We start from the raw sequence: 13,807 nt of genomic DNA on the forward strand, positions 1-13,807 counted from the left end.
GTGCGTGTGTGTGCGTGTGTGTGTGTCTGTGTGTGTCTGTGTGTCTGTGTCTGTGCGTGTCTCTCTCTGTGTGTGTGTGTGTCTGTGTGTGTGTGTAAATGTGTGTGTTTGTGTTGTGTGTGGCGCCCCCTGCAGGTTCGCCATGCGAGGATATCTTCGGGGAGCTGTTTAACGAGGCCAACAGCTTCTACCTGAGGATGACGCGACTGCAGGACAGAGTGGACCTTCTGGCTGTGAAGTCACACAGCTGGACTCCACTGTGGAAGAAGGTAGGAGAGGAGGGAGGGGGGGGGGGGGGCGGGGGGGGGGATGGACGAAGGTGGGAGGGGGGGATGGGGGGAGGGGGAGGGAGGAGGGAGGGGGGCGGGGGAAGAAAAATATTGACATGTAGTAGTATCGCGATACTAAGTATCGATATTTAATTATAATTTTTTTTTTATAAATGTGTATAAGGAAGTTGCATTGTTCATTTCAATACCTGTAATAGTACAGTAGTCCACACGCACACATGTGCATTCAGTTAAGTTGGAATATGACTGTAATACAAACAGTTCGGTTTTGTCAGGTACATGCAACACAGATTACAGTGTTGACATCTGTCTGCTTGAGAAAATACCATGTTCTGCAATAAAAATTATTGAAGTGAGATGAAAAAAACATAATTTTATTAGATAAAAACATGTTGACAAAGTTTTACTTTGCAGTTGAATAAAGGTAATAAATCGCAATATATCGCAATATTAATATCGCAATACTCAGCTTATCGCAATATATTTAGTATCGCAATACTATTCGTATCGTGACTCAGAGTATCATGATAATATTGTATCGTGACTCAAGTATCGTGAGGCCTCTGGTGATTCCCACCCTAGTAGGGAGGGAGGAGGGGAGGAGGGAGGGAGGGAGGGAGGGGAGGAGGGAGGGAGGGAGGTGTGAGTGAGTGAGTGAGTGAGTGAGTGTGAGTGAGTGAGTGAGTGATGAGTGAGTGAGTGAGTGAGTGAGTGAGTGAGTGAGTGAGTGAGTGAGGAGAGGAGTACTAGAATGGTGAAACTACTGGCTCTCAAAGCCCTCCATCTGTGTGTGTGTGTGTGTGTGTGTGTGTGTGTGTGTGTGTGTGTGTGTGTGTGTGTGTGTGTGTGTGTGTGTGTGTGTGTGTGTGTGTGTGTGTGTGTGTGTGTGCAGACGTACAGTATGTGTGTTAGAGGCTCCAAAATATCCTGCACCTTTTTAATGGCTTACCTGATTATTTATTGAAAAGACTTGAGGGTGTGTGTGTGTGTGTGTGGAGGGGGGGGGGGGGGGGGGGGTCAATTAACCAACCGACAGACAGACAGAGAGAGATGTATTTTGAGAAATGGCACTCCGTCAAGCAAAGGTGTTCGTCAGCAAACTAAGTTCCAGTTTAGCGTTGTAGCCTTTGAAATAAAAGATGGGCATCAAAGTCTGATAGCTGGTGTCATTCAGTGACCATTATCATGCTTTTATTTTGAAGGCGACTCTGTTAAAGTTATAGTGCTATTCGACTATTGTATTTAATGCAACTTTTAGGGAAAGGATATATATATATATATATATATATATATACGCTAGATTTAATATAATAAAATAAGTGTTACATGTTTGCTGCCGTGGTTGGTTCCTGGGGTGAGTGTAGTGTACGGCTCAGGATACAGAGGCCATCAGAGGAGCTGACCCCACTAACCCTGACCCCACTACTAGTGTAGTGTACGGCTCAGGATACAGAAGCCATCAGAGGAGCTGACCCCACTAACCCTGACCCCACTACTAGTGTAGTGTACGGCTCAGGATACAGAAGCCATCAAAGAAGCTGACCCCACTAACCCTGACCCCTGACCCCACTACTAGTGTAGTGTACGGCTCAGGATACAGAAGCCATCAGAGGAGCTGACCCCACTACCCCTGACCCCTGACCCCACTACTAGTGTAGTGTACGGCTCAGGATACAGAAGCCATCAGAGGAGCTGACCCCACTACCCCTGACCCCTGACCCCACTACTTCAAACATAAGCCATCAGAGGAGCTGACCCCTGACCCCACTACTTCAAACAGAAGCCATCAGAGGAGCTGACCCCACTACTTCAAACATAAGCCATCAGAGGAGCTGACCCCTGACCCCACTACTTCAAACAGAAGCCATCAGAGGAGCTGATACCTGACCCCACAACTTCAAACAGAAGCCATCAGAGGAGCTGACCCCTGACCCCACTACTTCAAACATAAGCCATCAGAGGAGCTGACCCCTGACCCCACAACTTCAAACAGAAGCCATCACAGGAGCTGACCCCTGACCCCACTACTTCAAACATAAGCCATCAGAGGAGCTGACCCCTGACCCCACTACTTCAAACAGAAGCCATCAGAGGAGCTGACCCCTGACCCCACTACTTCAAACAGAAGCCATCAGAGGAGCTGACCCCTGACCCCACTACTTCAAACAGAAGCCATCAGAGGAGCTGACCCCTGACCCCACTACTTCAAACATAAGCCATCAGAGGAGCTGACCCCTGACCCCACTACTTCAAACATCAGAGGAGCTGACCCCTGACCCCACTACTTCAAACATAAGCCATCAGAGGAGCTGACCCCACTACTTCAAACAGAAGCCATCAGAGGAGCTGACCCCTGACCCCACTACTTCAAACATAAGCCATCAGAGGAGCTGACCCCTGACCCCACTACTTCAAACAGAAGCCATCACAGGAGCTGACCCCTGACCCCACTACTTCACACTAGAGATCCAATTTTCGAATGTTTGAATAGTCGTGCCAGTCTCTCTCCACATTCGATTTTCATGTCAGAGTCGGAAAATATATATATTATTTCTTTTTTATTTTAATATATTTTTTTAAATACATTTTTATATTTAGAGGCAGCCTAATTTTCATAGCCTAATTGATCTAAAAGATGCACATGCTACTGTTTCTGTTTGTTTATTAAAACTGGTTGATGCAATCCTGTTATTATAGGCTACGATGATAGTCAGATCAACGTTCTGAAGGATTATCTGAAGTGCCTATTTATGTGCAATACCCTTTGACTTTAATGATCCATTCTATTAAAAAGAATAACTGAATTTAACTGAAACAGAAAATAACAATTTCGTGTTTTTATTTATATTTCTTTTATCTTTTTGGGGGTGGGGGGTCGAATTTTCTAATATTCGGTCTTAAGAACAGTAGACTATTCGAAGATGTTTTGGTCAGTCCTGCACATCCCTAGTGGAAACACGTCTAAACCCCTTAAATCCTTTCCCCAAGTTCTGCGTCCACTTCCCCTGAAGGAGTGAGATGAATTCATAGTACCGTTACATCATCCATGCCTCCACACAGGCAAACAACCGGTGATTGCAATCAAATAACAGGTGGTTATATAAATGACAATCGTAGCCAATGCACCCTGGGGATGGCATTGGGCCATAGACCACCGCAACACTTCTGGTATTCTGAAATTATGGGAGATGAGCGGGGGGGGGGGGGGGTTAATGGATGTGGATGACAGCCTTTCGCAGATTGCCCACAGAGTCTCTCTGGATTGTCTAGGTTTGACTGGGATCTAGGTTTATCAATCTGCACATGCAGAAGAGTGACTCGGCCGAGAAAGTGCCGATCGACTTGGGATTGGTCTCTCCGAGTTCAGGAGACTCAGGCGTATAGAAGTCTATTGGATCATGTCTCCAGCACCCCCACAGCCGTAGCTACAACCACTTAACACATCCTGCGCCATTCACGTTGTACGACGTGTTTCAAGTTCATGCTAATTTTGCCAATCCACGGCGTACAACGTTATTTTGATCATATTTAATTTTTTCGCCATGGTATTCATATTTCCCTCACGGAGCCTGGTCTGATGCTGTGTGAGCCGGCACAACTCTGCAACGCTTCAATACTGCCCCCTGGTGGATGATCGGCGAGTTGCCAAACCGGAAATGGACGGTTGGATATCGGTGCGTCTCCGAAATACATCCGGCCACTCGCATATTGTTGTGGGACTGTAGACACACGTCCATGTGTAGCGATCGCTGCCATAACGCAATAATCCATACGATTTGGCCATGTATTATGATTATACAAACCGGAAATGGATCGACTCGATCCCCATCAAATAACTCTGATCTTTTTGCTCCAGTCTCATCGCCCAACGGTAAGAGGACGTTGGCGTTACTTTCAGCCTGTTTGTTTATTATTATCCATGCAAACTGCTCTGATCTATATATCACCCATACTACATAAAGCATTTAACGACGATCACGGAATTATAAACGACCCCCCCCCCCCTCCGTTCATCCGTGCATGATCAGTCATAACGTTTAGGACTATTTACAGTTGAAATTTTTAATATAGCGTGGATCGGCAACAAACGGCATTTGATAATCTATATGCCAGATATCTCACGTTCTAGGAATTACTGCAGAAAACGATAAAAACATATTTATATTCTAGACAGTATTTTCGTATGAATGTATGCATGAAAAAGTAAAACGTTCCTACATCCTGAACGATAGATAATCGATGTTGAATGGGCCATAGTGGTCTATATGCATCGTTAGGCTTTTCACAAACCCCTCAAGATCAAGTCTTTTTACCCTGTAATTGATAGGCCATCACACACACACACACACACGCGCGCGCGCGCACACGCACATGCACGCACGCACACACACACAGTGCCGTCTGGAAGAAATGCGAGGCCCTGTGCAAGATTTAAACGCAAGGCCCCCTAAAGGTTAAAAAATTAAAATATTTTTTTTTATAATTTCTTTTTTTTTATACAGTCAACGTATTCTTAAAATAGCGCTGCCCGAGGCTGGGTGTATACAGACAGTCAACGTATTCTTAAATAATAGCGCTGCCCGAGGCTGTATCTGTGGTATCTGAATCCCTATTCAATTAAATGCCTAGGTTAATGGCATTATGTATAGTCCTATAGGCTTCATAACCTTTCAATTTCATTACAGTCGATATTAGACTGTTATGCAGTAGGCACAATGGCATATTCCACATCAGCAGCGGCGCCAGATAATTGGGATTGGGGGAGCTACGGGGGGGCTGGATTGTTTATAGCAGGTGCTAATGAATTTTAATGCAACAAACAATAACAAACAAAATAACGGCATTCAATCATTCCGGGCTAATATAGGCTACATAATTGAAAATGCACCTTACTAAATGTTTAGCGTTATACACCAATGCAAGCACAAACCACCTGGGGTCTACCCGTCAGGAAGTCCAAGACCCACTGGCGGAGGTCATAGTTCAAGCCCAGGTCCCTGCGCTTGGCTATGAGTTTGGAGGGGACTATGGTATTGAATGCTGAGCTGTAGTCGATGAACAGCATTCTCACATAGTTCCCCTGCCTCTTGTCCAGGTGTGATGCTGCTGTGTGCAGCACATGGGCTATGGCGTCCTCTGTGGACCTGTTGGGGCAGTATGCAAATTGCAGGGGGTCCAGGTTGATGGGGAGGGAGGAACAGATGTAGCCCTTCACTAGCTTCTCAAAGCACTTCATGGCTATGGAGGTGAGAGCTACAGGGCGGTAGTCGTTGAGGCAAGCAGGCGTAGATTTTTTGGGTACAGGGATGATGGTGGACTTCTTCAGACAGGTGGGGATGACAGCCTGTTCTAAGGACAGGTTAAATATGTCAGTGAATACCGGGGCCAGTTGGTCGGCACAGACTTTTAGGACGCGGCCGGGGATGCCGTCCGGTCCTGCTGCCTTCCTGATATTCACTTTCTTAAAGGTCCTCCTCACCTCATGTTCTGTTATTCTGAACACTGAATCTCCATCAGCAGCGCCCCCCCCCCCCCCCCCCCTCCATTGCAGTGGTTTGTAGGCTGGTGTTGTTATTCACAGCCTCAAACCTTGCATAGAAGGTATTGAGATCATTTGCTAAGGAGATGTCACTGTTCAGTTTGAGGGAGGTGCCTTTGTAATCTGTCATCGTTCTGAGGCCCTGCCACATACCTCTAGAGTCAGCCTGTTCAAACTGAAGTTCAACGTTATCCCTATAACGCCGTTTTGCCTCTATTACTGCTCTCCTGACGTTGTATCTCGCTGTCTTGTGTTCATTCATGTTGCCTGTCACAAGCCCGGTGTTGTAGGCTGAGGTGCGCACTTTCAGAGCCTCACGGACGGATTTATCTACCCAGGGCTTTTGATTTGGGTAAATTCTAATTGTGGTAGAGGGGATTGTTTCTTCTACCAGAGTACAGACAAAGTCAAGCACCATTTCAGTGTATTCGTTAATATTGGCTGTGTTATCACGGAACACACTCCAGTCTGTGCATTCCAGTGCAGCCTGGAGTGTGTTCCGTGATAACACAGCCAATCAACCGAGTCTCCCGTTGGTATGCAGCCCCTGTAGGAACTCAGATGTGAAAAAACCGCCCCTGATCTTTTTGGAGAACATCTGATCTGAGGTAAGGAATCTATTTTACAAGTCTTGGGATAATCAGAGTTGTATTCGCTGAGATCTCAGCGTTCACCCTATGTGTGTGTGTGTGGGTAGGGCTGGGCGATAAAACGATAACGATAAATATTGCGATAAATTATTTCCTCGAAATAAACATGAAACGTGGTCGCAAAGTTTCGATATATCGATTTTCCAAGTTTGGCTCCGTTCAGCCTCGGCTCAGCTCACTCACTAACAACCAACGTTACGTGATGACGTCCTTACGCACCACAGCTCAGGACTCAAGGCTGCTAGGATACTTAGCTTGCATGGCGCTATTTAATATATTTACGTGCCGAGTATGTGTGTGGCGAGAATTCTGATGCCACGGTTATAGTAGTGTGTGATATACGGTGGACGTCGTTGCAATGTATTGTGGCGGAACAGAGTATTTTAGGGATATTTACTAGTACATTGTCATGGAATACATCGCTTGTAAACGAAGCTGGCTAGGTTAACTAGCTTGCACGGCGCTGTTTTTATATATTTACGTGCCGAGTATGTGTGTGGCGAGAATTCTGATGCCACGGTTATAGTAGTGTGTGATATACGGTGGACGTCGTTGCAATGTATTGTGGCGGAACAGAGTATTTTAGGGATATTTACTAGTACATTGTCATGGAATACATCGCTTGTAAACGAAGCTGGCTAGGTTAACTAGCTTGCACGGCGCTGTTTTTATATATTTACGTGCCGAGTATGTGTGTGGCGAGAATTCTGATGCCACGGTTAGAGTAGTGTGTGATATACGGTGGACGTCGTTGCAATGTATTGTGGCGGAACAGAGTATTTTAGGGATATTTACTAGTACATTGTCATGGGATACACAGTACTGCTCGCTCTGGCTAACGTGCGCGGACTGATGACGACATCAACTCGAGACATTCACAGCAGAAAAATAAGTCTATTAATAGCCCGTCCATCGGCGCCGGGCATAAAAAGTTAATTAAACTTGACAGACATTATATCGACGATAATTATCGATATCGAGTTATATGAAAATAATTTTATAATTTTATCGCGATAACGTTTTTGGTCATATCGCCCAGCCCTATGTGTGGGCGATCGCTTTGAGGAAATCAGAGAATACATTTTTCAGATCGCCTATATAGCGTGCATATGTACACATATACTATCGATAATCTAGCGTTTATTTGAAAACGATTCATAAATAGGCCGAAAAATTACAACGTTTTTGTGTATTCTAGAATATTCCAGTAAAGGGCGATTATCATGGAATATTTATATTTTCCTTGAAAACGAGGGCTTTTCAAAATGAAAAAACAATCCGCTTCGACAATGTTGACTGGAAAACGAGTCATTGATAAGCGACGGGCAGATTAGACACTAGGGCTGACCCCTATTAATCGATTAGTCGACTAATCGGTCGAAAGGGGCCGTAGTCGACTGGCCAACCTCTTAGTCGAATATAATAATAAAAAAAAAAAAAAAACGTATTCATTTTTTTTTTTTTTTTTTTTTATCATTCTTTCCAAAAGAAAATAGGCCTAGAAGCGTGGCTAACGCTAATGGCACGCATACCAGAGGCTAACTGCCTATGAAAACAGGCACAGAGGCACTGAACGAGGATTTCACCCATCTAATGAACACACTAGACTAGACAAATATCAAGATGTATCCATCAGTGGACCAATTGCATGCTTTTGCAGAGGACAAGAAGCCTTCAGTCGACTCCTTCAGACATTAACCCCCTGAGGTCTAGAGTTTCTAGCTCCACCTTCTCAGAATATTCTCTTTTTTTTGTTGTTACATAATGTAAAATTACAGATTCATACCTTCAAAATAAGCCATCAATTGTCAAATTTGAGACGATAGTTTTCAATCAATGTCCTATCAAACATTCTGGTACAGTCATTACCAATTTGCAGCAGGAGCCTCTAAAGAGAATTCAGTGAATTCAGCTAATGATAAGGGAACTACACTCCTTCCCAGAATGCAATGTGATGTCAATGTCAATGTCAATGACTAATTCACACCATGAAACAAAGGCCCAGCAGGGAACAATTACGGCTGAATGGGGGTATAGTGTGACTGATCAATACAGGCAGGCCTACAGCAACACACACTTTGATTTTGTGAGGTTTTATCCGCTCCCCACCTACTTGCTCCGTTCCTTTAAGGTACTTTGTTGATTAATTGCATTCCCCGCCACGCTCCGTTCCTTTAAGGTTTCTGTGAGGATTATGTGATGATTGGTCCGTGGCCGAACGCACACTTCTAAGTCAAGTATCAATTACCATCACGCACCTGATGTGTGTCTAATCAGCGCCCCAGAGGGCTTTATATACTCTTTTCCCCCTAATATCGAGGTTGGATAGTTTTGAATATTCTCTGCATCTGCCTTTCTTTCCCGTTCGCTGTCTGTTGCTCTCCAGGACTCTCGTGAAGTATCCCTTGGAGAACCTGATTCCCCGTACGAAGCTACGCCTCGTTTATCTGCCCGCTTTACGCGTTGCGCTTTGGTGAGTTTTTGAAACAGTCTTTTTGGATCACCAGTTTTTTGTGTGTTTGTGAAACACCGAAGAGATCCCGTTTTTGTTATACTGTTCTCACCTATTTTTTGTTGTTGGATTTACTCTTTGGATTACCGTATTGTTTTTTCTCTGGACTCTGCTAACTGTGTGTATCACACCGAAGATCAAGTCACTTGGATATTAATTTGGATCAGTCACCTCTCTGTTATCTGTTGTGCGCTGAGCTAACTGGGATTCTCTCTCTCCCTCCGTGTTCCATCTGGAGTGTATGCTGGGGGGATCTGCAGAGCGGCTCAGACGTCACAAGCAAATTCCTCACCAACACCGTCTGGGAGAATCTGCAGAGCCGCAAGACATTCTTCACATGCCAGATTCCCCGTTTGTTCTGTTTTCCACCTAATTCAATCTTGTGACTCTGAGAATAAACACGCCCTTGTTTTTGGCGAACTCTGAAAACAACTCTCTCTGTGCCGTTGCGTTTGGGGTCGGTTACAAACCATAACATTACGATCCAACCATGTCGACCCCAGCCGACACAGAGAGAGCCCCTGCAGCTTGCCAGGCCTCTACTACCAGCATGGCCCCAGTCTGCTAGCTTAGCCCCGGCTGCTAGCACAGCCTCTATGTTAATGCAGCCCTTGCAGCTAGCATAGGCCCTGTAGCTAGCCATGCCCAGGCAGCTAACCCAGTCCCTCTGCTAGCCCCATTTTATGTGTAGCTTCCCCAGCTAGCATGGCCTCCACTTTGTGTGTAGCTTTCCCACAGCTAGGACTGCCCTTTCAGCTAGCTTGTGCCCAGGCAGCTAGCCCTGCCTCATCGCCTGGCCCAGCCGCTATGCCCGGTCCAGCTTCTACGCCCGGCCCGGCCTCCACGCCGTCTCCTGGCCCCTATTCCACGGGGGGATGGCGTGTTCTCCCTCGGACCCTGGCTCGCCATCGCTCCCTATTCCACGGGGGGATGGCGTGTTCTCCCTCGGACCCTGGCTCGCCATCGCTCCCTATTCCACGGGGGGGATGGCGTGTTCTCCCTCGGACCCTGGCTCACCATCGCTCCCTATTCCACGGGGGGATGGCGTGTTCTCCCTCGGACCCCGGCTCGCCATCGCTCCCTATTCCGCGGGGGGATGGCGTGTTCTCCCTCGGACCCCGGCTCGCCGTCACTCCCTATTCCACGGGGGGATGGCGTGTTCTCCCTCGGACCCCGGCTCGCCGTCACTCCCTATTCCACGGGGGGATGGCGTGTTCTCCCTCGGACCCCGGCTCGCCATCGCTCCCTATTCCACGGGGTATGGCGTGTTCTCGCCCCGGTCCCCTGGGACCCCCTGTGTTCTGCGCTGCCCATCTGCAGCATCCGAGGAGGAGGAGGATTCCTTTCGGAGCAGCAGAGCCCTACTCGGTGTAGGGACGGAAGAGGATCCCCGTGCCCGGCCTCCGCCGTTGGATTCCAGTCCCCGTTTCCGGCCTCCCTCGCCGGTCCTCTGTCCCCGTCTCCGGTCCCCCTCTCCGGGCCTCTGTCTTTGTCCCCCTCTCCAGTGCCCCTGATCGCCGGCTTCCTTCGGTCCCGTCCGGGCAGGCCGGGGCCGAGTGGGTCGCCGGGTGGCTCCCGTGGAGGGGGGGGTACTGTGAGGTTTTGTCCGCTCCCCACCTACTCGCTCTGTTCCTTTAAGGTACTTTGTTGATTAATTGCATTCCCCGCCACGCTCCGTTCCTTTAAGGTTTCTGTGAGGATTCTGTGATGATTGGTCCGTGGCCGAACGCACACTTCTAAGTCAAGTATCAATTACCATCACGCACCTGATGTGTGTCTAATCAGCGCCCCAGAGGGCTTTATATACTCTTTTCCCCCTAATATCGAGGTTGGATCGTTTTGAATATTCCCTGCATCTGCCTTTATTTCCCGTTCGCTGTCTGTTGCTCTCCAGGACTCTCGTGAAGTATCCCTTGGAGAACCTGATTCCCTGTACGAAGCTACGCCTCGTTTATCTGCCCGCTTTACGCGTTGCGCTTTGGTGAGTTTTTGAAACAGTCTTTTTGGATCACCAGTTTTTTGTGTGTTTGTGAAACACCGAAGAGATCCCGTTTTTGTTATACTGTTCTCACCTATTTTTTGTTGTTGGATTTACTCTTTGGATTACCGTATTGTTTTTTCTCTGGACTCTGCTAACTGTGTGTATCACACCGAAGATCAAGTCACTTGGATATTAATTTGGATCAGTCACCTCTCTGTTATCTGTTGTGCGCTGAGCTAACTGGGATTCTCTCTCTCCCTCCGTGTTCCATCTGGAGTGTATGCTGGGGGGATCTGCAGAGCGGCTTAGACGTCACAAGCAAATTCCTCACCAACACCGTCTGGGAGAATCTGCAGAGCTGCAAGACATTCTTCACATGCCAGATTCCCTGTTTGTTCTGTTTTCCACCTAATTCAATCTTGTGACTCTGAGAATAAACACGCCCTTGTTTTTGGCTAACTCTGAAAACAACTCTCTCTGTGCCGTTGCGTTTGGGGTCGGTTACAAACCATAACAGATTTGATGCCATGCATACACACACTAGATAGACAGAGGTTTAGATATTTATATAGATATATAATAGTAATATAATAGAAAGAAGAGAGAAAGAAAGAAAGAAAGAAAGAAGAAAGAAAGAAAGAAAGAGAAAGAAAGAAAGAAGAAGAAAGAAAGAAAGAAAGAAAAGAAAGAAAGAAAGAAGAAAAGAAAGAAAGAAAGAAAGAAAGAGAGAGAGACATTTATAATAATAATAATTATTATTATTATTATTAAATAGAATCATTTTCTATAGGCTTGCCGTGGTAGTCAGTGATACTGGTGTATACACACACTAGATAGACAGAGGTTTAGACATTTAGATATATATATATAGATATATAATAGTATAGTAATAGATAGAGAGAGAGAGAGAGAGAGAGAGAGAGAGAGTGAGAGAGAAAGAAGAAGAAAGAAGAAGAAAGAAAGAAAGAAAGAAAGAAAGAAAGAAAGAAAGAAAGAAAGAAAGAAAGAAAGAAAGAAAGAAAGAAGAAGGAGATACAGAGAGATATATACAGAGAGAGACATTTATAATAATTATATTATTAATTAGTTTTTTACACACACACACACACACACACACACACACACACTAATAACATGATCATAACCCAAACCAATTTCAAATGTATCATCAAGTACAAAATAGATTTGATCGTAATATTTATGAGAATGCATGTTTTTTCACACTACAGGAGGAGTATGTCACAGTATGATGTCATAATCGAACATTCTAGAACATTTGTGTTCTATATGCAACAATTCTCTGAGCATTTCCTGCCATTTTTTCAGACTACAACATCAATCCAGACTGGTTTGACCCTGACAGCACGTGTGGCAGATTTCATGTCAATAAAGCCCATTTGAATGAGAGAGAGAGAGAGAGAGAGAGAGAGGAGAGAGAGAGAGAGAGAGAGAGAGAGAGAGAGAAGAGAGAGAGAGAGAGAGAGAGAGAGAGAGAGAGAGAACAGGTCTTCACCTCTCTACTTTCTACTCTACTCAGATGGTATTTACAGTACTGTACCAACCACCGTTATAGTTGATCATGACACTGCCAGAAAGGATGTAGTATTCCTTCTAGATGGTTCTGACGGCACAAGGAATGATTCCCAGCTATGCGTAATTTTGTTGAGAGAGTGGTGGAGAAACTCAATGTGGGAGAAAACAAAGACCAAAGACAACTGGAATAGAATATCACACAATTTTATTAAAAACACATAGATAATAATAATCAACAAGAAACATCAACTGTTGAATTGAGAGAGAGAGAGAGAGAGAGAGATAGAGAGAGAGAGAGAGAGTGTGTGTGTGTCTTGCTCTCTCTCCCTCCCTATATCTCTCTCTGAATTTGCACTATTGTATCAGTACCACATGGATGGATTCAGAGACATATGACTATGAGGGATGCTGGGCAGAGAGTCTAATATAAGCTGCTTCACAGTGGCATCATAATAGGAACATTCCAACTGGAAAACAGGTATGTATTCACCTCTCTACTTTTTTTATTACATTGGATTCCATTTTGTCACAGGAAAGATTTGCCTCTAGGATGAAACCTAGGTATGTAATTTCATCTTTCCTTGTGACAATATTGTCACCCACTGTACAAGAAGACTGTACAAGAAATTCCTTCTGTAATGTACTGATTTTCTTTCTTGTGTACTCTGCCATACAGTAGTTAATGTTAAATAAAGCCCATTTGAATTGAGAGAGAGCGAGAGTGTGTGTATGTGTATGTACGCTTTTTGTGTGTGTGTGTGTGTGTGTGTGTGTGTGTGTGTGTGTACATGTCCACGGATGTGCGCTTGCCATAGTGATTGATGACACTTCACAGGCATGTCTTTAGTATAGGTTAGAAAGCAACCTGGGTTCTCTCAGACAGACAGACAGACAGACAGACAGACAGACAGACAGACAGACAGACAGACAGACAGACAGGACAGACAGACAGACAGACAGACAGACAGACAGACAGAGAGAGAGAGAGAGAGAGAGGGAGAGAGAGGGAGAGAGAGAGAGAAGCTCCCGTCTGGTAGAGATTTGGGCTCTACTGAGCCTACCTTTTCTAGTTGAAACGTGGGGGGGGGAGGGGGGGGGGGGGGGGGTTAGGATGATTCCAAGGGCCCAGCAAATGCCCCAAATTTTTTTATAGATTGGGGGCCCCACATTTTTTAATAGATGGGGGCCCACAAATTGATTCTTTCATGGGGCCCAGAATCTCGTACACACACGCACTCTGTCTCTGCCATACAGTAGTTATGTTGTTTTAGCGCGACGTGGGTATATACACGGGCGAGGATG

At 45.7% G+C, this 13,807-nt stretch overlaps 1 protein-coding gene across 1 annotated transcript in view; it reads left to right on the forward strand.

Moving 5' to 3' along the window:
* LOC311226688 (actin-binding protein WASF3-like) overlaps positions 1-13,807 on the forward strand; it is a gene marked incomplete at both ends in the record, with an annotated part of 98,727 nt that overhangs the window by 75,266 nt on the left and 9,654 nt on the right. The window contains 2 exon segments of the mRNA XM_084312102.1: positions 136-237; positions 240-269. Of these exon segments, the coding sequence (XP_084168228.1) occupies positions 136-237; positions 240-269 (132 nt within the window).

This window comes from Notolepis coatsorum (genome assembly GCF_963971535.1).
Source record: "Notolepis coatsorum genome assembly, chromosome: 4".
NCBI lineage: Eukaryota > Metazoa > Chordata > Actinopteri > Aulopiformes > Paralepididae > Notolepis > Notolepis coatsorum.